At 37.5% G+C, this 26,772-nt stretch overlaps 1 protein-coding gene across 7 annotated transcripts in view; it reads right to left on the reverse strand.

Moving 5' to 3' along the window:
- FSIP1 (fibrous sheath interacting protein 1) overlaps positions 1 to 26,772 on the reverse strand; it is an 89,803-nt gene that overhangs the window by 37,935 nt on the left and 25,096 nt on the right. For all 7 annotated transcript variants that reach the window (XM_056347028.1, XM_056347029.1, XM_056347031.1 and 4 more), the window contains one exon: positions 22,454 to 22,591. In XM_056347028.1, the coding sequence (XP_056203003.1) occupies positions 22,454 to 22,591 (138 nt within the window). The remainder of the gene's footprint in view (positions 1 to 22,453; positions 22,592 to 26,772) is intronic.

Raw genomic sequence — 26,772 nt, forward strand, 5'->3', positions numbered from 1 at the left:
ACCCTCAGCCAGTTTGCAGGCGACACCGAGCTGGGGGGAGTGTTGACCTGCTGGAGGGCAGGCAGGCTCTGCAGGGGCATCCGGGCAGGCTGGACCCGTGGGCCGAGGCCGGTTGTACCAGGTTCAACAAGGAGAAGTGCCGGGTCCTGCACGTGGGTCACACCAGCCCCACACAGCGCTACGGGCTGGGGGCAGAGCGGCTGGAAAGTGCCTGGGGGAAAAGGGCCTGGGGGTGCTGGCTGACAGCTGGATGAACGTGGGCCAGCAGCGTGCCCAGGTGGCCAAGAACCCAACAGCATCCTGGCTTGTGTCCATGTGGCCAGCATGACTTTGTCCCCCTATACCGGGCACCAGTGAGGCCGCACCTCAAATACTGTGTTCAGTTTTGGGCCCCTTACTTCAAGAGGGACATTGAGTGGCTGGAGCATGTCCAGAGAAGAACACTGAAGGTGGTAAAGGGTCTAGAGAACAAGTCTTATGAGGAGCATCTGAGGCAACGGGTTGTCTAGCCTGGAGAGGAGGAGGCTCAGGGGAGACTTTACTGCTCTCTACAGCTGCCTGAAAGGGGGTTGGGTTGCAGGCAGTTGGGTGTCAGTCTCTTTTTCCCAGATAACAAGCAACAGGACAAGAGGGAATGGCCTCAAGTTGCACCAGGGGAGGTTTAGCCTGGATATTAGGAAAAATTCCTCCACTGAAAGGGTGGTTAAGCAATGGAACAGGCTCCCCAGGGAAGTGGTGGAATCACCATCCCTGGGGGTGTTTAAAAGACACATAGATGTGGTGCTTAGGGACATGGTTTAGTGATGAACGTGGCAGGCTTAAGTTTAAAGTTGGACAATATGATCTTAAAGGTCCTTCCCAATGTGAATGATTCTATGAAAACATTCTTAGCAAAAACATACTACATGGAAGAAGAACCAATCGTATTTTTTTTTTATTTGATACTTTCTATGTTGAACCAAAATATTTGTGATGTTTCATGTTTGAACAACTCATATGTTAGCAGCTCACTAGAGAAGGCCAAGATACGATACCACTGTTTCTGTTGTCACTAGATTCGTGTTGCAGAATTCATTGTAAATACTACTGTGCTCAAACAAACTACCTACAAAGAGGAAGAAGATAAAAGTTCTCAAGAAAATTTATTCAGTTTGGAATCTCCTTTTTCACATAGATATTATGCTCTTTATCACAACAAAAACATAACAAAGAACAAGGCTTTTGAAACTCCAGCTTGAGTATTTATGATGAACTCTGTCCCAAAACCCACAAAGATTACAGCCCATCAAATAATTAGCTAGTTTACCTGTAAAGATTATTTGCCTGTATAAGTAAATAAAATTGTTGGCTTTCAAAAGAAGTAGTAATTCTGAATGACTAATCTACAAAGCTTTAAGAAAGCATAAGAATCAGCAGAGTATCACTGGCTACCCTCCCCGCTCCCCCTCTCCCCGCCCCCTGCAAGATATTCAAGATGATCTTATTTTAAAATCTGTGCCACAGGTAATGTATTCCATTTGATTCATTCAAGATTTAGACAGGCAATAAATGTTGAAGGAAATTACCACATAAATGACATTCCTTGAAACTAGATGGGCCCGAGAATGAAAGAGTTGTTTTATCCAAGCAATAATACTCATCCTGTACTCAAAACATAGAATAACAGTATTCTGCTTAAAATGAAAGGGCAGCTCTCTACTTTCTAGTTCTTCAGAAGCTAAGTTGGTAAAAATCAGTCTAACAGACTTTTTAATGTTACTAATGGCAGTCATGAGCATAGATTATGACTAGCTTTAGCTTAGAACTGTAAACTGACTTAGACTTTAGCAGGCGCCTTAAACATATCAAGTACAAACTATGAAACTGCATGAGGCTGGGGGTTTTTTTGCATACCTTTTAGGCAACCTGATGCCCAAGCACAAAGAGCATTCACAGACAGCATATGAATGCACATGCAGGACTATGGCTACGTTAAACTAAATGAATTCCACTTTCTTGCATTGTGAGCTTGCTTATATATCAAGATTTTCTATAGCGATCATTCCCATTATGATTTAAGCATTTATATGTATATAAACTGAAACAGATTTAGTGTTTTAATAGAATATGAATTACCAGATCATTCCGGGGAAAAAAAATCTTAATAATCTATGGGAACAAAATAATATACAGACTTACAAATTAAGGGATCTCCCTCTCTGAACTTACCTGACACTGACACCTGCCTAACTCTCTACATCTACACTTAAAACTTTCCAAATAGAGCAATATGCATAAGCCGCTTCGCTTTCTGTACATAGTTGTTCTGTGAAGGATCTGGCAGTACAGAGAAGTTTGGGCAGAATTCCACTTTCTTGACAAAAACAAACTCAAAAGGCTGAAAGAACATCAGCTTTCATAAGTATGATCTTAGTACTAAAAGAAATCTAGTTTATTCTTGTTTTAATTCTTGTTTAATTATTTGCAGACTGCATTTTTTCGTGCCAATGTAATACTAGTTTACCACACTGAAATATGCATGTTAACTACTTTAAAGCATTTTACACTAGACTGCTATGCAAGAATGATTCAAAGAATTTTCCTGCCATTTTAGTCCAAATTAATATTTAAGTGTGATTTTAGGAAGCTTTTTCTCTTTTTTCCTAAAATAACACATAATAAGAATTGAGTGTTTTGCTTCAAAGTAAAATACCTACAATTTTCCACGGTGGCTGACAACAGGCTGTTGTGTAGATGAAGCAAACTCATTGCAGGGGGCATTCATTTCACAAAGTTGTGTTAATGATTAATTAGACTGCACTTGAAATGCTGTCCTATAGATAATGTTTAACTAGTTCAGTCAGACCAATTGTTAAAATCACTAAACTCAAAATTTAGCTTGCTATACCACAAAACCCACAAGAATGGACATTTTTCAATCTTGCGTAATATATTATACAATGCTGTTTTACTTGCTTCTACCCTCTTTTAGAGCTTCTATTAAAGACATGAGTGGTTTCATTGTACTAAAGAGCTCAAAGTCATTCCCATCTTTCCTTTGCACAGTTTGTTTCCTTTTGTCTACATCACATTTGGCCCCATTTAGAAGAGGAGTGTAGACTTTAGGCAACAATTTTTCTTTTTTTGTGAAAAATGGCATAGTAAGGCCTAAATATGCATGGAGATGAATCAACACAAAACTTGACTGTTCTCTCTAGCTTTCATCAAAATATAAATAAGTTCACTGTATTCTGCATGAGATTCTGGTATCCTGTATCAAAAGTGTATATCAACAATACTCAATTTAACCTAACCTTAAAGTTTACATAGTAAATTTACACATCACCTGGCAGTTTACAGTTTCAAATAATTTATTACTAGGTAAACTACAGAAATGCTTTAAAATGCAGAAGATTTTTTAAAAAATTGAATTAGAAAGTGTTTGCTGCATGCTATCTTCTAGAAATAACATGAGGAAAAATTATACATTGAGATTAAAATGGTACATTAAAACCTGTTGTCCTCACAGTGAAATTTATTTTCAGGTTTTTGCATGCTCCATGGAATTTATAAAAGTAAAAAAATATTACTCCATGCTAACTCCAGATATTGTTTGCCAATACTTAAACACATTTTCCCCCAATAAACATTATTTCCCATGTTTTTTAAGTTTTCCTGGGTTTTGGGTTTTGTTGGGGGTTTTTTTTTCCCTCCTCCATGGGATTACAGGGAGGTCAACTGTGAAAGTACAAGATTTAGCCTAATCATTTTCTCTCTGGCAAAAATCCAGACAGTAAGTCAAGTAGTATAATATAATTAGTAGCTCGCTGTTGTTTTTGTTGTATATATTTGCTTGTGAAGCAAGCTCAACAGCATATCAAACTAAGTGTAACACATCTCTAATGGTTAACTAAGGTATCCCCTTTCTATATTCTCAGCATCAGTTCATTGTTTTTATCCACTATTAGCTGCGTTCTCAGGTGATTTCTGTCAAGCACAGAAAATACTTCTGTGAAGGTCTTACCAAACCAGACATTCCAAGCATGGCTGTTAAACTAACCATTTACTGAAAGGTCTGAGAATCAAAACCAAGTAGCATCTTCAGCATTAAATTTTAAAATTATTCTGCGCAGGCAGATCTCTGTGACGACTCATACTCCTCCATGAATTCCCAAAAGATTCCGTGGGATTACAGCATGCCTTCATTGATTTAATCATTAAGAAAATGTAAATAAAGAGCTCTAATGAAGGTAAGAATTAATAACAATGCACAGAGCAGACACACATACAGAAGCTATTTAAAGAGTTTCTCTAATTTTCTCTTTTCCTCAGAAAGGGTTTACAAAAATGAGAAAAAGATAGGATTCTCTAAAACAGGAAGTGTCATTTAATGTCATGTACCATCTGTCTGGTAGATTGGAGGTGCCTCTTCTCCTTGTTTACGTATATCAAAATGTGTTCAATATGCTCACACACAGAGGTGACCCTAATATTTAAGAATTCAAATATTCAACAATTCAAAATCAAGCTATTCAAATAACAGCTTAATTTTACATAGCACCTTTATTCCTATAGGCTATTGAAGTGCTGCATGAAACTACCTAAACTGTCAGTTCAAAGCATATGTCGATCAACTGTTGAGCAACACATATCATTAGAAAGAAAGAAAAGAAAAAAATCCAAACAAAACAACATACAACTGGCAGAAAAAAAAACCCTGACACCAAAGAGGTTAAATTGGAATAATAAAATTCACTGAGCTGCAATTGGTTCTGGCATTGGTGTTTATTTCTACTACAGTTAAATAGAATTCTGATATTTAAAGATTAAAAATCCTATTATTTCAGTTCTGTTTCACTGTTCACACTGCCATGTCAAGAATGTTAAAGGAAATCCAAATGTTTTACTTGAAAAAAAGTCACCAAACCAGGGAAAACAGGTTTTATTCCAAAAGTACCTTGAAAAGATAGGAACTGTAATTTTATTCTGTTTTGACTATAATAAAGATATTTTTTTATAAACGCAATAACTGCAACTAATATCTTGTAACTTATCCCTCAGAGGTGAACAGTAAGCATAACAATCAAAATCCTTCATTTTACTTTCCATCTTTTTAAAAGATCAGAAGTTATCTCTGAAGCAGCAGCTTTGCAGATTCACATTTTTCTATAGAGAAAATAGTCTAGCAAAGCAAAAGATAATAAATTGTAGCCTGACACTGATGGCATGAACTTCTGCTCTAGTTCTTTCCATGACACCAAATTTAAAAGAAGAATTTAAATCAAAAGATTGCAGTGACATCATCAGCTTTGCCACCAGCTCAGCAAGACCCTGGCCATGTCTCTTTGTGTCCATTCATAACATACCCAGTTCTCTAAAATGCTTTGACTTCTGTAATAATATACCGGGGGGGGGGGGGGGGGGGGGGGGGGAATAAAATATATAATACACTATTTTTCTTTTGAGGTTTTTAAATTCCAACACAATTTTTCTGATTTTAAAAAGCATCAGTCATTCACATCATCTTTATTTTCTTTGCCCACTCTTGACACATGCAGTTAACTTATTGCATGGAGAAATATGTCTTGTTTATCACTATCACCAGAGGAATTTGCATTTGGACTCGATTTTATAACTTCCAAGGCTTCACAAATGAGCAAAATTCACTGAATTAGGAAAAAAACCACAAAGCAAAAGAAACCAAATCCAGTCATTTTAGCTCACTTTCCTAGACTTTCCATAGTAGTTTAATCCCATGAAATCCCAAGTAAAGCCTGTTGGATATAAAAGAAAAGTGCAAAGCTCCTAATTTAAGGACTAGTTATAACTCATTAAAGTAAGGACACATATAATTTGAAGCATTAGAATGTATGCTGCAATATAATTAGTGGCTATGAATCAAACCTGGATGGATTAAACTAATTCCTGAAATGCTATTATGGCGAGTACCTTGTGGAGAAAGAATGATCCTTCTGTTTGCACAGCAACTAAACAGCTTCAATTTACTTTTAAAATTGACTTGAATAGAGATAAAGGGCCAGCATTTCAAAATGTGGCCTTCTAAATATAATCAGCCTGAATTATGCCTGTTTCACACTGCAGTACTTGCAACCTGGTTACAGGCAGCAGGGATAAGGCTGCACTCAGCTTATTTCACTGCTTAATTTATATGGTAATTACCACACCACAGCCAGAATGGAGAGCATCTGCCAAAACTGAAGGCCCCAGAATAATAAAACTGACATGTGCTGTGATATTGTTGAAGTGCTGACTAAGAAGCTTCTTTTATCTCCTCTTGAAGCTATAAAATGGTATTCGTGTTATTACTAGCAGGGAATTTTAACAGCCTTGCATTGACAGCAATTATGTAACACATGCACAAAACAATAGAGTTTCACATCACTTAATAAATCCTTGAGCTCTCTTAGCTCCAGATCTCTCGCTGGCTGGATTTTATGGTCTGGTAGTTCTATCCGACCTTCAGAACACTGAAGTATACAAACCACAAAAGCACTAGAAAATTATTAGAAACAACTGGCTTTTCTCCCTGATAGATCTATTTAATGAAGAGGGCATGATGCATAATCATGGAGGTTAATTAAAAGATTTGCTCACTCACTCTTCTCTGTAGCTAAATGCTGTTGCAAGCCACTGGTATTACAACAAGGAAGATACAGATACTACTTTTCCTTTTAAGAACATCCTCTTATTAACACTCGCATTAAAAAAAAAAAGCAATTCTTGTAGTATGTAACAATAGAACAAATTGAATCTAATTTATCTTCTGTTAATTTTTATGAGATTAAAAACATGCCATTAATGTAAGGAATCTAAATGTGCAGCTGATTTTCCTGCTGATACTATCAATTCAGTTTCCAATACTATGCTTTGTTTGTTTGTTTTTAGCTTTAATATATTGCACCTGCAACTCTGGCTTCAGTACCAAACCTAGAAACATCTAAACAAATTAGAAACATTCTATTATAAAAGTTTAAAAACCAAATTGTCAGATAAGGAAATATGGGTAATAGAAAAATAAAGAATACAAAGAAAAGGTAAAAGGCCACTTCTGTATCACAGCTTATACTAAAAGATTAATTCACATGGCACAACTCTTCCTCCTCCAAATTATTTGCTAGGTGTATCCATTCAAAAGCAAGCAACACTTTCGCCTTCAGAAACAAGACAGTTACAGAAAGTCACCTGGTAATAAGGCAGAATAAACCAGCTATCAAATTATTCATACAATAATTTCTAACACTGATAATTCAGTTTTCCTACTATTTACAACTGTAAAGGCATTTTTTTGCATAATGATTGTCTGCACAAATTCATTACACACCACTTCTCACTTCATATCAATGCTCCTGATCTATCTACAGGTTACATTCTGTGTATCACTTATAAAGAGTTTGATTAATATATACATAATTTTTAATTTATATTTTTTCTCCACAAACCAGTCCATAATCTCTACATTCTAAAGACTTCTGTCATTTTTTGAATTCACATAATTCAGGTTTATTATTATTGTGATGTAAGTTCAAGTTAAAGACATGCCTTTCTGAGAAAGTACCCTGAACCCATTATCACAATGTACTTGAAATTACTCTTACAAACAAGGCCATAATGCCTTCCTTTGTACACAATACCAAAAAGGTCACTGTTCTTTTGATGCTTTATTACACTAAAAACTCTATCTGCATGTTGCTACCACTTTAAAGTCACTTTCCTCATTATTGCTTTCCAGCTTTGTCCCTATAAATACTAGTAATAAAACCACTTGTATTTACACTGGATTTTATATCCCAAATCAATTATCTTAAACAAAAAATTAGTATAAGATATTGCATGAGTGACAATTCTAGCAATAAACAACTCTAATTACTTTCCCAATTACACAGGTATATCTGTTAAATATATGATAAATCAAAAAACTTTTTAAATGTGCTACATTTGTATGGAAACCTTATCCTAATATGTGAATCTTCAGATTATTATTTTTTAATAGAAATAGTACTAACTACGAAAGTCTGCATTGACAAGAGATCCTTCAATAAGATTCTGTGAAATTGAGAAAGTAATACATGTGGCTCCAACAAAACGGGTGAAGTCCTGTGGACTGCTCCTCACAAACCAGGGGCTTCCAGCACTCTCTTAATAAGCTTCTATTACAGTTAAGCCAATAGCTGAGGACAGGCACAAAATGTTTATTTCCTGTAGAATGAAGACTCCCTGCTGAGAGACACCACTTTTCCTTGAGTTTTCTTTGAGGGAAAGCTTTGATTTACAGAAAGAAAAGCAGCTAGGACAAAAAAGGTCTGCTACAACCAAACGTTCATGTTTGTATAAGCAGTTATCCAGTTTTAATCTTTTTTTCTATGAACATCCCAGAAACTGAAACCATTCAGAACATTTAGAGTTGAATACTCAGCAACAAATATTGTTTAGTGTTCAATACATACATATATATACACACACCCCACAGTATAATTACACTGTTTTTCAATAAGGCATTACAGAAGATAAATTCACACAGAATAAAAATACATACCCTCTAACCAAAGACTATCAATAGTCCAGGCAGAAAAGACCACATGACCAAGATATGAACAAAGACTAGATCCCACCAGAAAGGGATGGGGAGCCCCCTGCATGTCAGAAAATTAAGACAACACATGAAGAATGCGGACGTGCTCTAAAAAGAGGGCAGTCGCAGGGGGCATACAAAGGGAGAGTCTTAGTACAGAGATGTGTTTAATTTTGACTGCTCTTTGCATTTGGGAAAAGGAATTGACTACACTATTTGATTTAATCTTTAAATGATAACAAAAAATAAAGAAAAAAAAGAGCCTGTGAAGATAGTGCAAGTACTCTTAAATGAAGAATTTAAAAGCGTGGCACTTCTATGGAAGGAATTAAAATAAACCTATTCTCTCCTAAAATACAATTGGCAGAGTAGTAAAATAAAAATGGGTCATATCAAGAACTTGAGGAAAACATTTCTTACAAATCCCAGTCAATATCTTGAGCCTTCCAATGTCAACTTATTATAATGGGCTTCTTTTTTTAGGTACTACCCAAACAGGTGAAAATAAAGGTAACACACCATTTAATAAGCATATCTCCATGAATAAGTACTCTAGAAATGAAAAATTGTAAAGAACGGTTGCTATCATGCAATATTATATACCAAAGTACATTTCTCAATAATTGTAAGCAGGACAGTGCCAACATGAAGAGATAATGGGGAGAAGGGAAATCAAACCCGAAACTAATCAGACAACAGAAAAAACAGCCAAAGAAAAGAGCCTACAACCCTGCTTCTTCCAGAATCAGAGGACTGTGTTAAAAGATTAGGATTAATCACAAAGTATGCAGCCATGCCTCTTAGGTACACACATTCAGTTGTGTGATGGCAATTACACTTGCCCTTCGTAGTTATAAAAGTACATGCCCAGAAAGTGATTTCGAAGTCTCAATATACGTCCACTTTTTTATGAGGGGACACCTCAATGACAAGGATATAGGCAAGTCTGGAAAAAAAACTCTCTACCACAGCCCTGAAACAAACCACTAGGAAAAACAAAATTCATGGTGTTAGAAACCATTCATCTAGATGAAAAATGAGATGGTCGCCTGCAAAAAGTTCCTACTCCCCACACAATAATCTGTTTATGTATTTTGCACAACACAATGTTCTCAGAATGTTATCTTTTCTTCCAGAGGAGCTTCCTGCCCATCACTGGCTAGAGAAATATTGTCCCTCAAATCTGTGCTGGTTTGGCCCTGAATTTTGTGTTCCTAGATGAATATCTTAACTTTATCACTGGAGAGATTACATGCTTCCTCATCTCAAAGTTACAAAAAATATATGTGAAGGTTAGGTCACTCTCTTGCATGAAGAAAAATGGAGACCAAGCTACTTAGATGAAATTGTTGACATTGAAGGAAGTGGCGGAATACTGTAAGGCAGATGCTAACTTCCTAGGTTATGTTTCTGAAAGAACACGGGCATAATCGTGATCATGACTGGTAACATGCTTTGTACTTATGGCTGCTTGGGCGTATTGGCATGCTCTGAGCCCGTCTAGTAAACGGAGCCTGTGGACAAAGGAATGCTCGATCTGGGAATAAAAAAATATAAACTTAGGCATGAGACAGGCCACGAGATGCTCAACTCTGCCAAACTGGCAACCAGTATGAACACTCAGCAGCAAAGTGTTAGGTATCTACGTATTTCTCCCATCAAAAGTTTATATGCCCTTAGCTCTTCAGATTCCTAATGAGAGGAATATTTTAAGTAAAGATCTGGAAAAGTGACATCCCAACTTCCTAAGTACTTTTTCATACTGGCCTGCGCTGTGCAGCATAACTAAAAAATATGCTGTGTAATTAGACTATTTAGATCAATGAGACAAAACTTTCAAAGCATTTCTCAAACCTACTTTGTTTGACTCTGTAAACAGGATTACAGTGTTTCTGAAAAGAAAATTATTGCATTCATGCTAGAAATACTGCTGTTGTCACCTCAGGAATCTGTTTTGTAGGAGCCAAAAATCCATCAGAAATACTTCTAGTTTTCAACTAAGCTTTGTTGTAAAACTCTGATTATTGGATTTATCACAGTATGCCATCAGTTTGTGTTAATATATTAATTGCAATATCCATCTTATCTATAGATTTAATAGAATTTGTATATTCTTAGGAATCATACCAAAAATAACTTTTTTCTTTAGTATTACTGTCTTTTAAGGTGAACATGCATAAATTATTATATAGCTTAAACTGAAATATGAGAGTCAACACTAAAATATTACAAGTATTTATTATAAAAGTCACATTGTGCTATGACATTTAAGATGTTTTTTGGCTTAGAAGTCCCATGTGGCTGTCAAATAGTTTGATGTAATTTACAAGAATATCAGCACCCTGTCATTTGCTATGTGCTTTACATCCTTCACTTTTAGAGATGCTGTTTGATTACACATCCATCCTGGCCTAACAAGTTAAAGTGTCTCAAGAAAAGATTAAACCTCCACTACACAGTTTGTACATGCAGACACACATGTATAAGAGAGACTCACAGCCAAAAAATGCCTATGTTTACATTTATTGCAGACTACGTTACACAAACACCAACCCTGAGATGGAAAGATGCACTTGTATGCTACTTATCAAAAGATCAAGACATTAATACTCACCCACAAAGTACAAACTACACCTGCATACATGTTGCAGAAGGTTTCCTCCACCACTGTCCTGTTGTTTTTCTTCTCTCATTTTGAATGGGACATCTTAGGGCAAAGAAGAAACATAGCCTTCCCCTACAACACTTGCAGAGAAAAAGAGGCTTTTTCCTGACTATTTCTCTTTAGTACACAGATTGCAAGCAGGCCAACAAAACCAAGGCTTCTTTCCTACAGAGATTAAAGAACACTGCTAACTAGCAGCAAGGAATGAGGAACTCCTAAGTTTGCCAGTTGAGATGTGTAACAAGTAAACACCTTCTCCTTGCCTCAGAAGGACATGCAAACTTCAGTGATAAAAATCTTACGCTGTGGACACCTGTACTAACCAGAGAAATTGTTCATTATTATTTTAATACCAGTGCAGCTAGAAGCCATAGTCATTGCATTGCACTGTGATGCTAGATGTACAGACACAGGAAGAGAAAGGAGAAAAAAATCCCAAACAAACCTGTAAGTATATTCATACAAAAGCTACGTATACACAGATAGTCAAGTACTAGGAAAACACTGAAACGCCACTGAATATGCTTGACCGTCTTAAACAGAAATACAGTCCTCATCAATTCACTGAAAAGTATTTTGAAAAGACTTTAGGCATGAGGGAAGTGGAGCAATATGCAATTGCTTAAAAATATAACAACTGAGTGATGAAGAGCACTGTACTGCTTTGAAGCCATGTATTTATCTCAACCATGAACTGAAAATGACAGTTTGGGAGAAAGGAGAGTTAAGAAGAAATGAAAAAGGGTCTTGCTAGTGGATACACATAACCTCATTTAGACATAATTGTGGGAGAGGTTGGGGGCAGATAAATGGATGGCACAGTAAAAACAGTAATATGCAAATACAAGAACACCGTTATGTCATATTTGCTGAGGTCAGAGAGTGTGACAAAAGGATATACTGAAGGAATAATATAAAAGCATAGAAGCAAATCGGTTTTCATGAACTCTCTCATTGTCTAAGACAAAACAGATTTCTACTAAGAATCTGGTGGTGTTGAATACCATTTATAAAAGACAATTAAGAAAGTAGTGCTGTTACAGTTAAATTTAAATCATGTTAGACAAAATGGAAGATCAAACAATCACTATAAATAGCAGTACATAAATTTAGAGATAGTGGGTAGTCAAAGATGGTTTGTTATTTCAAGATGGCAAACATCATAATATAGAGGAGAAAAAAAAAGGATGGGAAAGCTCAACTCTACAGAGATCATATGCAAGATATGGGGCAACAGAAGAGGAACAAATATAGAGGTTGAGGGGGGAAGAAAAAAAGGCTTCCTTTGTTCAAAATTAGCTGAGAGAAGTACAAGAAGGGAAATGCTTCTCAGTTTTCTTCTACATATTCTGGGGCAAGTAGATTGACAGTCATCATCTTAACTGGAAACTCTCTACATTTTCAGAGGAGGATCAGTACATTGAATGGACAAAGAATTTGATCATTCTTATCTAGAAACCCAGGATGTTTTAAAGAGGTCTCATTTCAGGTATCAAATTCCAGCAATGATTTCTTATACAGAGTATCAATGCATAAGTAATACTTACGATGCAAGTTGGCAATATTACTTACCATCATATGGATGTAGTTCAATTTAACAGGCTCCAGCATGTATATAAATATTATTTTAATAATTTCCCATATAAACTAGAAGCATCATTAAGATTGTAACCGATGAATAAAACTTTAACATTCATTTAAAAATTATTGGATTCTATTAAGTCTTAATGCAATATATAGTTTTCAAATTATTTATCATAAATACTTTCAGAAGCTGCTTCATTCTTGTTCACAGTACTGTGAAAAACAATCAGATAGGAAATTTATTTTAATCGTAAGTGAAATATTTGAATTTTAAGCAATCTGCTATTAATCTTATTGCTCTTTTCATGCATGTAGTAGCTGTTAAATTAAGAAAATAAGGTGTTCACACTAACATTCTCTCCCAGATGGAAATGCTACCACATTTTATTCTGAAACAACTTTGGATAATCACATAATGAGAATGAATTCCTGTAAAACTTGAAGATCTGTATGAAGCTTGTGAAAAACTTGGCAAGTGACTTTAGAACCTGGTAGATAATTTCTGAAGGAATAACGTAGAAATTGGTACATCTCAGCCTTCCTTTGGTAAGTTGTCCTTTTCCCCTTTATTTGGTGCAATGAAATATGTTATGAAAATGTTTTATTAAACAAGTTCTGCTTGTATGGACAAACGTATGCTTATTCAGAAATGAGCCACCACATGATATTATGTGAATTCAAATAAAGTTGTTTGCTATTTGTATGTTGCGGCACAGCATCCCAGAAGAACCTAGAGGACTACCAATGCACAACGTGGTCAAAAAATACAGCTATATTCCTGTGTTCAAAAGTATTAGCAATTAATTTCTGCAGACACTGTGACTGAAAACTATATTATAGGATTGTCTAGCTGACAAATTACTCCCCAAATACATGGTAGGACTTCACCTTGCGCTCTTCTTCCCTTTAAAGGGGAAGATAGGAATTATGGTAGAAGTCAGAAACAAATTATTCTCCTTTTCTCAAAGATGCCTAATACAGAGTCAGGATCAGGTGCACTGAATTCAATCAGTTTCAGGGAAAACGCTGGAATAAAATCATGTACAACAGCAAACCCGCTCATCATCTTGATGCAAGTAAATGATGAAAAGGTTTGTGAGAATTTCTCCAGCACTAAACATTAATTAATTTTATCCTAAGGTTTCCTTCCCCACAGATCAATAAGATAAGAATCATGCCTTTCAGAGTAAGCTCCTGCGGGTGATCAAGGCTCTTGACACCATCAATATATTTACTAATTTTTTTCCTGCATCATCCACACCAATTGTTCACCTTCCTGCAAAGTTCAGCTATTCAGGTAACAGAATATGTTTATTTTCATATTATCAGATATATTAAAAAAAAGACCTCAATAACTGACAATCACATACTGTATTTGGCCACTAGATTGCATAAATTTATGAAAAAATAATTTCCAGAGATGCATGGACATCTGATGATAAATTTAAATTTAAGACTAGGCAAACCAGATTTAGCTTGTGTATTAAAATTACTTACCACAAATAAGCAGACTAATTTTTTTAAAGTAGGTATCAGTATCTCAGTCATGCTAAGAGGTAACAGTGTTTATACATATGTGTGTATATACATACAACTACATGCATATATATTTAATATGCATTTGAAATATTTTTAAATTTATATATTTAACCAAAACCACAAAACAGGCATCTGTGGCTAGATTTTGGCAGGGAAGAATCAGCTTCCACTTGAAGACATTTGAAATAAAACACATATATTAGCCAACAAAGGTGAAACTATCTTACTGAAAAGCTCGCTTGGATGGGTATCTAAACCTACTGTGTGCCATGAAGAAATTCAACACATCATCAAACACGCTACTGGATTATCACAAATGGCCAACTACTAGAAGCCACAATTGAAAAATAACTACCTTTATTATTCTTTCTATATAAAATTCTTTTCTTTAATGCTCAGCAACAGGCATTTGGCAGCTGAACATTTTTTTTTGAAGCAGCAGTTAACAATGCAATTCACAAAACAAAGATAAGCTCAATGGTTTCCAGGAAACTGAAAGATGAAAGAATGTGGAGAGAGTCAGCCATGGTTTCAAATGAAGAAGTAGTGAACTAAGGTCAAACTAAAACCTAAAAGAAATTCAGCAAGGGCCCAGAAACCACGGTACAGATACATTTGAGTTGGATTGAAATTTCAATGCATACAATACATTCTTTGGTATATTAATTCACTGGGGACAGGTTTTTTCAAAATAAAGGAGGAACTCAGAGTCCAAAGCCCTTAGTCTCATTACTTCAAGCATAATACTTAGCAGACTTTCTGTGTTTTTATATCAATTGTAAAGTATGTTAAGGTCTTATCTTACAGCTTTGTTTTGTGTGCTCAGTCCCAGACTTCCCTGAAACAATGAAGTCCCACAGCATACATGAGGTAAAGTGTAATGGAGGAATTCATAAATGTAATTTCAGATGCCAGCACCTACTAAAAAGACTGCTCAAGAAATATGATGAATGTGTTCCCCTTGAAGGGGTCAGATTAAAGCTACCATTATACAAATACATTTGAATAATTAATTTTGCAGTAGTGGAGGAAATACAGCATTCTACCATACACAAAAAAATATATTAATAAAGTTATCTTTATATCTACTGTAACTTACTCCCTAACACACAGAGCTAAATTCTGCTCTAGTTAAACTAGCCATAATTTCTACCTAGGAAACAAAAATAAACAAACAAAAGAAACAACAACAAGAAAAGCTTCTATCTGAGGGATTTTTTTTGAAGTACATTTTAAAATAAGTCGTCTCACAGACATTAAAATTGTAAAATACTATATTTTAAAATTATAAAGCCCAGTATAACCACGTATTCAGAAATAACGTTCCTAACTGGTGACAAATCACCTCCTCTACTCAGAGCAGAGAATTTATTTCCAGTTTTACACAGCAAATTACAGTGGTTTAGGAAAGAGTAAAGGAGAAATTGAAATGCAATGTGAATTTTAAATAGACAATTGAATTGTTTAATTAGCTAAGCTAGAAAAATAGCAATGTTAAAAGCTGCATACCTGGAGTCTGGTCAAAAGTGAGAGGCAATCTCTCACAACCTGTATTTCATACCACAGAAATTACAATGTTTTCACCAGTAATAATATCTCCTAGAACCATGCCCAGGCATTCTTCCTCTGACCTACAGCAAAGAGTGCCACCTATTGAATAACAAACAGTATTTCCAGATATCATTAAATTATTCTGGAAACATGCCACCTACATATTCCCACACACACACGTCCTTAACCCAAGCATTCTATTTAGCCTTTCATCCTGCAGTTTCCTGGCAGAGAGCAGTTTTGCTGCTAACATTGTTACAGAATTGATGGCCAAAATATTACTTTAGTATAGAAACAAGGTGCCCAATCCACACTGCATAAGTCACCTGATTTTTAGACGTTCCCACACCAAATAACAAAAACATTATTCAATTATGTATGTTGCAACAGAAGGAGATACCTTCTACTCTTATTTCTGGAAAATACAGTTATTTCTAAAGAAGATTGGACAAAACAGCATGGTATCAAGGACACGAAACTAAAAAAAAACAACAGTATTTTCTGGTGGCTCTTTGTTGTTCACACAAAAAAAAGTGTACATTTTCTATATGTTTTACTCTGCTGTTAGCAGGAAAAACCTACCTACATTTAGAGTTGAATACTTCTTAATTTAAACTGGCAATCAAAGTATCTCACGGAGGACCTAATACAACATATGAATATGAAATATTTGTGTGATCTTAGAGTCATGCTACAGAGCAGCAGCTGATTAAGATGACACAGTATGTCCCCCTGAAGAAGCCTTACCCGATGCTGCATAGCACACAGCAACGCTAGTCTGGCCATGAGTTACGCTTTGGTACAGACAACATACCCTATGTTTATAAGCACTGTAAATTAGCATTGCATTCTATCAATTCAGAGTTTTAAATACACACAATCTAGCCAAGGAAAAACGTGTGGTATGTTGCAAGACTCTTTGTGTAATGTGAAACCAAACAATACTGCTATAATCCAACCAAGACTTGGAACTGACCCATTTATATACAAAATATTTGAATGAGTCAGCAGCCCACTGCATTTCCCAGGCCTGCCGTAGACTATCGTACAGTCCCAGACACACTTCCTCAGATTGTGTTTGCCTCATGAACAAGGTCAGCAGTGACAAAAAGTGATATAAAGGTCAATGACTAGGAAAAGATGACAATGAGCCAACTTGATTTACCTCTTTGCCTATTAACATATAAAATATACTGAAGTTACACAGAACTCCTCTATTTATTTGCCCCCTCATCTTTTACCTGTTTAATGTATTAAAGCAGTGTATTAATAAAAGTTTTACTATTATTTTGGAACTGTGAAAAAATAAGAGTTAAAAACGCTCCCTAACTTTAGTGACACACACACCCCCAAGTGAACAGCCTCTAAAGGAATCACTGCCTCCTTGTCATAGAATCAGAGAATCATTCAGGTTGGAAAAAAAACTCTAAGATCAGAGTCCAACTGTTAACACAGGACTGACAAGTCCATCACTAAACCATGACCCTAAGCACCACATCTATGCATTTTTTAAATACCCCCAGGGATGGTGATTTGGTGATTCCACCACTTCCCTGGGCAGCCTGTTGCAATGCTTAACCACCCTTTCAATGAAGAAATTTTTCCTAATATCCAGGCTAAACCTCCCTCGGTGCAACTTGAGGCCATTTCCTCTTGTCCTGTTGCTTGTTATCTGGGAGAAGCGACTGACACCCAGCTGCCTGCAACCCCCTTTCAGTTGCTCTCAGGTAGAGGGCAGTAAGGTCTCCCCTGAGCCTGCTCCTCTCCAGGCTGGAATACCCCAGTTCCCTCAGATGCTCCTCATAAGACTTGTGCTCCAGACCCTTCACCAGCTCTGCTGCCCTTCTCTGGACACACTTCAAGAAGGGTGTTGAGGTGCTGAAGTGAGGGGCCCAAAACCGAACACAGTATTCAAGCTGCAGCCTCATCAGTGCCAAGTATAGGGGGACAATCACTGCCCTTGTCCTGCAGGACGTGCTATTTTGGATACAGGCCAGGATGCTGTTGGCCTTCTTGGCCACCTAGGCACACTGCTGGCTCATGTTCATCCAGCTGTCAGCCAGCACCCCCAGGCCCTTTTCCCCCAGGCACTTTCCAGCCGCTCTGCCCCCAGCCCGTAGCGCTGTGTGGGGCTGCTGTGACCCATGTGCGGGACCCGGCATTGAGCCTTGTTGAACCTGGTACAACCGGCCTCGGCCCACGGGTCCAGCCTGCCCGGATGCCCCTGCAGAGCCTGCCTGCCCTCCAGCAGGTCAACACTCCCCCACAACTTGGTGTCATCTGCAAACTGGCTGAGGGTGCACTCGATCCCCTTATGCAGATCGTCGATAAAGATACTAAGCAGAGCTGGCCCCAGCACTGAGCCCTGGGGAACACCACTTGTGACCGGGCACCAGCTGGGTGTAACTCCATCCACCACCACTCCTTGGGCCCGGCCATCCAGCAGCTTTTTACACAGCGCAGAGTGCACCCGTCCAAGCCGTGAGCAGCCAGTTTCCCCAGAGAATGCTGTGGGAGACTGTCAAAGGCTTTAATAAAGTCCAGGTAAACAACATGCACAGCCTTTCCTTCATCCACTAGGCAGGTCATCTTGTAGAAGGAGATCAGGTTCATCAAGCAGGACCTGCCCCTCATAAACCCACACATGCTGGGCCCAGTCCCTCTGTTCTCCTGCACATGCCGTGTGATGGCGCTCAGGCTGATCTGCTCCATAACTTTCCCCGGCACTGAGGTCAGGCTGACAGGCCTGTAGTTCCCCAGATCCTCCTTCCTGCCCTTCTTGTAGATGGGTGTCACGCTGGCTGACCTCCAGGCTGCTGGGACCTGCCCACTTAGCCAGGACTGCTGATAAATGATGGAGAGTGGCTTGGTGAGCTCCTCTGCCAGCTCCCTCAGTACCTCCAGGTGGATCCCAACTGGCCTCATAGACTTCTGTGTGTCTAAGCGGAGCAGCAGGTCCCCAGCTGTTTCCTCCTGGGCTGTGGAGACTTCATTCTGCTCCTCGCCCCTGGCTTCCAGCTCAGGGGGCCAAGTACCCAGAAGGAAGCTGGGCTTGCTGTTAAAGACTGAGGCAAAGAAAGCATTAAGTACGTCAGGTTTTTCCTCATGCTTTGTGGCAATGTTCCCCCACACATTCAATAAAGGATGCAAATTCTCCTTGGCCCTCCTTTTGTTTCTAATGGATTTGTAAAAGCATTTTTTTTATCTTTTAGAGCAGTGGGCAGCCTGAGTTCTAGCTGGGCTTTTGTCTTTCAAATCTTCCCCCTGCATAACCTCGTGACATCCTTACAGTCCTCCAGAGTTGCCTGCCCCTTCCCCAGAGGTGGTAAACTCTCCTTTTTTCCCCGAGTTCCGGCCAAAGCTCTCTGTTCAGCCAGGCTGGTCTTCCCCACTAGCTCATCATTTGGCACATGGGGACAGCCCCGTCCTGCACCTTTAAAATAACCTTCTTGAAGAACGTCCAGCCAACCTGGACCCTGTGGCCTTTCAGGACTGCCTGCCAAGGGACTCTGTCGACGAGGCTCCTAAATAGGAAAAAGTTTGCCCTCTGGAAGTCCAAGGTAGCAGTTCTGCTGACCCCTCTTCTTACTTCTCCAAAAATCAAAAACTATCATCTCGTGATCACTAAGCCCAAGACATCTGAAGTCTGTTCCTATACTCCATAAGTACTCCATATTGGCTGTGCAGTTCAAGCACTGCCAGCATAAACCCTGCATATGTAGATAGTGGCTGAAGTTTTTGCAGCTGTAGCAACAGTTGTATGAGGAATTCAGATTATACCACTGTGGTTATGGCACTGTCTGAATTACAAAGCTTCTGATCTGCACTGGAGATCACTTTGAGAGCAATAAAAGACAACTAGAACAGTATTTGTCCTAACTCTGATTACTGCAGAAGGTAGCCCTACTGCTGAATAAAGACCTCCACAAGCCAAGGGTAGCCTACACAGATTTTTTTGGTCTGACGCAACAAACGTAGTCATAAAACCATAAATACACAAGAAAAACACTAAACATCAGTTACACACAAAAAACACATTCCTAAAATGCACAGTCTTACTATTTTTCCTTCAGTGTAGTTATACTAAAGAAAGATAACCACCTGAGAAATGCATAAAATATCTTGATCTTTTTCCTTGTAGAATAAAAAAAATCATCAGACTGGGAAGGGTGAGTATCAAGAGGTCTCTAGTCCTACCTCTTGCTCAAAGCAGGGTCAGCTATGAGATCAGATCAAATACCTTATGGCTTTGACCAGCCAGGTCCGCAAAATTTTAAGGACGGATATTTCACAGTCTCTCCATGCAACCTGCTTCCCATTCTCAGTTACCCTCAGAGGTATTTTCTTGTTCTTTAAATTCAGTTGGAACTTCCCCATTTCAATTTATTAATATTGCCTCTTGTTCTCCCACCATGTAACTCAGTAAAGATACTGCTGCTCTGTCTTCTCTGTAACACCCTCTTTATTAATAGGAAGCTACTGTTACGTCTGCCTGAGCCATCTCTTCTCCAGGTTTAGCAAACCAAGTCTCCTTAGCCTCACAGGTGAAGTGCTTTAGCCCCAGATCATCTCAGTGGCCCTCTGCTGAACTTGCTAAGGTAAGTCAACACCTTTCTTTACTGGGGAGCCCAAAACTGGATGCAATACTCTAGACCAGTCTAATGAGTACCCGGCAAAGGGGAGTAATTAATTCCTTTCATCTGTTGGCTAAGTTCATGTAGGTACGTACAGCCAAGTCCACTGTTAATCTTAACTGTTAAGCCACTGCTGGTGGCTCATGTGTAGTCTGCTGCCCACAACAATGCCAGGTCCTTTTCAGCAGGGCTGCTCCCCGGCCAGGCAGGCTCCACCTTGCACTGTCAGAGGGAGTTATTTCACTCTAATGCAAAACTCCGCATTTGTCCTTGAATTTCACACTGTTCCTGTCAGCTCCCTCCTCCAGCCTAACTCCCAGTGAGTGGCAGCCCTGCCCTCCAGCTTACAGAGCAGATCTAGTCATTTTATCAAAGACAGCAATCAGGCTGGTCAAGCATGACTTACTCTCGGTAAATCCATGCTCATTATTTCCAGTCACCACCACCTCCATTTGCACACCTCTTTTATGTCAATTACCTATACTGATGCCTCTTGCTAATGTACCAAAATTCTTGGGGTTTCCTAGTAAAAATGCAGCTTCATCAGGTCACCCATACCAGCTGTCATCTCACCTGCCTCTTGTACACAACTATACTAGTTTGTCTTCCCCACATAGCACATTCCATAGAGAAACAAAAGCTTTCTCATCCCAAAGCAGAAAAATAACACTAAACAAAGATGTTAAAATCTTAAAAATACATATATATATCCAGGTTTTAATGACTACTGCCAAGCTACACTAATGCAGTGATGTTCTTTTAAGTATTCAGCAGTTTCGTTCCTGACTTCACCTAAGCAAGGGAAACCTTCAAAGATTTATTAAAAAAAAGCAAACAAAAAATTAAAAATTGAAAGAGATTTTCTTCCTGTGCTCTTAAGATCTATGTGAGATCCAACATAAAAAAACAAATACCAGCATTGCCTTTCATGCCAAACAAAGGACAACTCTATCATCTTAGGACTCTCCTTTTGAATTCATCTGTTTTTAATGTATACATTTTCTCCCTAATTCTCTTCTGTACGGGTTGCTTTGTAGCTCTTTCAGCGCAGATCAAACAGCATGTTTACAATGTATATTTAAAAATTAATAAAAAGATTCCTGAAGGCCTTCAGGTTCCCCAGCGCTACTTTTTAGTTAGATTTTGTTATTGTAACTTGAGAGTAATTTAATAAATTATACTCGCTGAAAGAGAAAAGAATAGTAGTATATTACCTGAGAAAGGCCCATAAGTTTTGGTTTGTGAGTCCTGGCTCTATGACTTAGAAATAACTTAGGAGGCAAAAATTATGTTTAACGATCCTCTTAGATTTTAAATTGCCTTTCCTTACCTGCTCTTACTCAAAGTAGTAAGAAGAATGAGATGCGATGTACTTATTCTAAAACAGTAATGATTTTTTACTACCATTTTACTTACGTGATCCTATTTATAGGCCCTTGCACCTATGAAATCCAGGTATTAAATGAAAATTAAGTTACAAAAATACACTAAATGAATTCAGCAAAGCTAAATCACCCAATAACTTAGTGTATACAACATTCCCACCAGACCTGGTTCTTCAAAGAACACAATTATATGAGCCATAAAAAAAAAAAAAAATCCTTTTAGGATGTATTTATATATGATTGTTTATGCTATCTCCCTCTGGGGAGGAAGAGAGGAAAATAACTTCTTTCACTCTGAAAAACACTAAAACACTATGTTCATGGGAAACAGGCATTACAACTGAAAAATATGTTTCCCGGACTAAGAAAAATTATTTGAGACTTTTGCTTGTATATTTCTTTGGGTATTCCTTCAGGAATTTACACAAGGTTGCAGAATTAGATTTTATTTTAAGACACATGGAATGGTAAACTCCAAAGTTCTCAAACCAAGAGGAGAAAAATATGACAAAAATAGGAGACTTACAAGATTTCTCTCTAGGGATTTCAGCTGATGATCTATTTCTTTCAGACGATTTTGTTGATCCCGTTGTTCCTTATTGTCTCGCAGAACCTTTTCACCTGGAACTGCTTCTAAGCTTCTGTTTGCATAAACCAGAGGCTCCTAACAAAAGGAAGACCAGGCAGAAGTTAAACATATGACTTTATACTGCTTCAAAACCAGACAAATGTTCTTTTTATTTCTATTAGGAAAAAATTTAAATGTTTAGAATAATGTGTCAATTTCAAATTTCACAGATGTTAAATTTTCATTATGCACATTTTCAAATACAATAACTAAACACCACGCTGGACTTATTTCAATAAAAAACTTCTTTCTCTTCGCATTTTAAGAGGAATTTCTTAGTCTCCAGAGCTAAGATTTTTACGCTTAAATTTTACTACAATAAAAACATGAGGAGACTGAATGAGGGGTTCAAAGCCTTCTCCTATTAACCACACTGGGATCACAATTAGGCCAGAAGGGAAAGGAAGAACTGAACTGAAATGACTCTGTGTTTTGGTTACTAGAGACCATGGTAAATGAGAAATAACCCTCTCTAAGTTGGAGCTGGATGCACAACTATTAGTAAAGATTTGGGTTACATATTCTTACATCCTTCAGTAGCTTTGGATCAGATCCTGAAGTTTGTATCAGTCCTGAATCACAGAATGGTTTGAGTTGGAAGGGACCTTAAAGATTATCTAGTTCCAACTCCCCTGCCATGGGCAGGGACACCTTTCACCAGACCAGGTTGCTCAAAGTCCCATGCAGCCTGGCCTTCAACACTGCCAGGGATGGGGCATCCACAGCTTCTCTGGGCAACCTGTTCCAGTGTCTCACCACCTTCACAGTAAAGACTTTCTTCTTAATATTTAGTCTACCCTCTTGCAGTTTAAAACCCTACTAAAAAGTATGTCCCCACCTTTCTTATAAGCCCCTTTTAGGAACTGGAAGCCTGCTATAAGGTGTCCCTAGAGCCTTCTCTCCTCCAGGCTGAATAACCTCAACTCTCAGCCTGTCTTCACAGCAGAGGTGCTCCAGCCCTCTGACCATCTTCATGGCCCTTCTCTGGACTTGTTCCAACAGGTCCATGACCTTTCTATGTTGGGGGCTCCAGCAGTACTGCAGGTGGGGTCTCACAAAAGGGGAGTAGAGGGAAGAATCACCTCCCTCGACCACGCTTCTTTGGATGCAGCCCAGGATATGGTTGGCTTTGTGGGCTGTAAGTGCACACTACTGAGCCACGTTGAGCTTTTTGTGCACCAGCACACCCAAGTCCTTCTCCTCATACAGGGAGGAGAGCCTCCAATACATTCAAGGTTTAATATTACACATATTTAGATCATTAAGAAAACAAGGACTGGCCAAACAGCAAAGTTATGTTCTAATTGGAAAAAAAACCAGGGCTTTCTCTTGCAAACCAAAGATCCTATAAAAGAACCCAAGGAATCCAAATAATGGTAGAGGAGAAAAAACAAAAAATACCCATGCCTTTTAGTCAATTCAACCCAAAGGAACATGAGCAACCATCTAATAATAATATACTCTATTTATTCTTATTTTTAGGAGCAGCTCAAGCAATCCTAATAAAAACACACAGGAAAAGATTTTTATATAGTGTGTCTAACTGGAAAGAAAAACAACCTTTGCAATTTAACATTGAACAGAAATTCCCAACTACAATATAGAAAAAAACCGTCAGCATCTGTAAACAATTTTTTCTAAACATCAAACAAATCTATGGGTTCTGATATTTAAACATATTAGTTGCCTGAAAATAAACTTACTTTTAACACAGTACAAATCTTTGAATATATATTTACAATCAGCAATAGCTGGCAGTACCACAGTGTCAGTAAATTTTCCTATGAAAGACAGATATCAACAGCACCATCTATTAATGACTAGAATCTCTCCAAACTGGATTGACATTTAATGTGGGCCACCTAAGGCCAAATTCTTAATATTGAATATCTAAAGATAGGCTTCTAAATACACAGTTTTTTACATTAAATATGATGCCCAATGGCAAGAAATCTGCATGACTGACATCTATACAGAACATAAAAACCCAAAGGATTTATTTAAACTTGTGTTTACTAATACATGAAACAAGGATATGACCTTTATATCTGCAATATAAATATAGAGTTCGCAAAAAAGCTCAAAATATAGCAACTGAAGGACCCGCTAATGAGAATTGCTTTTACATGGCATTGTTCTTCCAGTAATTTTACATCTTTAATTGTTTAACTGTTCATGGAAGGGCAAGGAGGAAGATGATGGCCTATTTCTTTTTCTTTAAAAACAGTTATCACTGTTTCTGCAATGATATCTCTAAATCCAATCTTTTGATCATCTGGGCATATATAGACACATTACCATGTGAGCAGTTAGTGCTCTGCATGGACTAGAACTGCAGTTATGATTTGTTTTAAAGAGTAATGTTATGAATACACCTATAAGAATATGCAACTAGTGGTACTGAGAAGTCACTATATACTATATTACACTTCTCAGTGTTTATTTTGGGATTCGTATGCATGGACTACTGTTTGATATTTTTATATGAACTCAGCCTTCAATGAAGAACAGAGCTCAAACTGCACACAGCATCTCTGAAAAATATTATGCTGCAGTACCAGCTAGATTAAAAAAAGGTGATAGTGAGAGGAGTCACAAAATCAAAAAAGTTATTAACTTCAAATTTTTTACTTTCTTTCCCACACATTTCTGAAGCAAAGCTTTATGCAAATCTCTGTCCTAGTCTTTCAAATAGTTTCAGGCATACATGTTTCATTTTACAGACAGCTCAGCCGCTGCAAGCACTTATGAGTAACCTCTTCAAACTTTAGGAAAACTAGGTATCACAGGTTATTTTACCTTTTATCACACTCAGTATGATTTTAAGCCGGTTGCTTCTCTAGCAAGACAATATAAAACTAAATTCTTAAATGGGATTAAACATGACAACTTTATTCTCCATAAACTTTTCTTGAATATTGAGCTCTGCCATGATACCTAACCAATTCTTATCAGAGAGTGCTGGCTAGAACTTGAATGACGAACATTTACCAGAAACAGAAGTACTTGGTTCAACGTTTCTCCAACATCAACATCCACTACTGATACAATTTATTTAGATGAGATGGTAAAAAAAATAAATCTTACTATTTACTCTCTATCAGCATGGTTTTGCACACTTGAGTCACATTCTTTCTTACTCATTTTTTCCAAACTCTCCATAATCACTCATTGCATAGGAGCCATTATACACATCTGAGCATTCTGGTAATCAGTCTTCCATTTTTTCTGTATTGGTTATGACATCTGGGGATCACAACTGGACAATAGTCAAGCTATATGGTATACTACAGATGTGTAGGAAAGCACAGTGATACTTTCTGATTCATTTTGTATTCCCTTTCATAATTGTTCCTAATAATCTATTTGATATCTGACCAGTATGGAGCATTGAGCTGTTGCTTTAATGGAAGACTACTACTTCTCTCATTCCTGAATAGTAACTGACCAGAACCACATAAGCAGAGTTAAGACTTTTTCCCAGTTAAATAATTTTTTAAATATTTTTCTTAAGATAGCATTACATAAACGTAGTTAGTATTGTATAATGGAGAACATTTTATTGTCAATGTTTCAAATACTGCAAACATTTAATTTTCCATTATATAGCATGTGTACATAGTAGGAGTCCATCTGAGATTAAAGATCTAAAAATCTTAAAGATAAAGTAGAAAATAAAGATGTGAACTTCAATATGTTACACAAGCAAAGATATAAGCAACAGCGAAAGCCATAACAATCATAATGCAAAACAGAAATATCCAGTATGTGAAATGGCTGAAGTTATTTGTTGCACTCCCTTTTCTCCAAAATTCTATAAATAAAAACAAAATCCCACCTAATCAAAGATATGAGTGTCATTACAATCTTTTTGAGCCACAAAACTGGCTGATCAGCTTATTAATCTGCTTCTAACCATGTCCTGAAATAGACGTAATCATTAAAATCATCTGTTTTGGTGAAGTGCAGGCAGAAGAGTACACACTATCAGAGAGCTCGTTAACTGAAATGTTAGTGTATCTTCAGAATTTTTTATCATTTGAGTATTTATTTAGTCTTAAACTGTTAACTACAGTCTATTGCTATAACTGAAAAATGGAGTATTTTTCTGATAAACGAAACCCAGTTAGTTATGAAAGAAATCATCAAGGTAATACACAACATTAAAGTAATTACCTTTATAAGACAATCAAGCAGAGAGATATTAATGTTTCTTT

Source organism: Falco biarmicus, chromosome 7 (genome assembly GCF_023638135.1).
Source record: "Falco biarmicus isolate bFalBia1 chromosome 7, bFalBia1.pri, whole genome shotgun sequence".
NCBI lineage: Eukaryota > Metazoa > Chordata > Aves > Falconiformes > Falconidae > Falco > Falco biarmicus.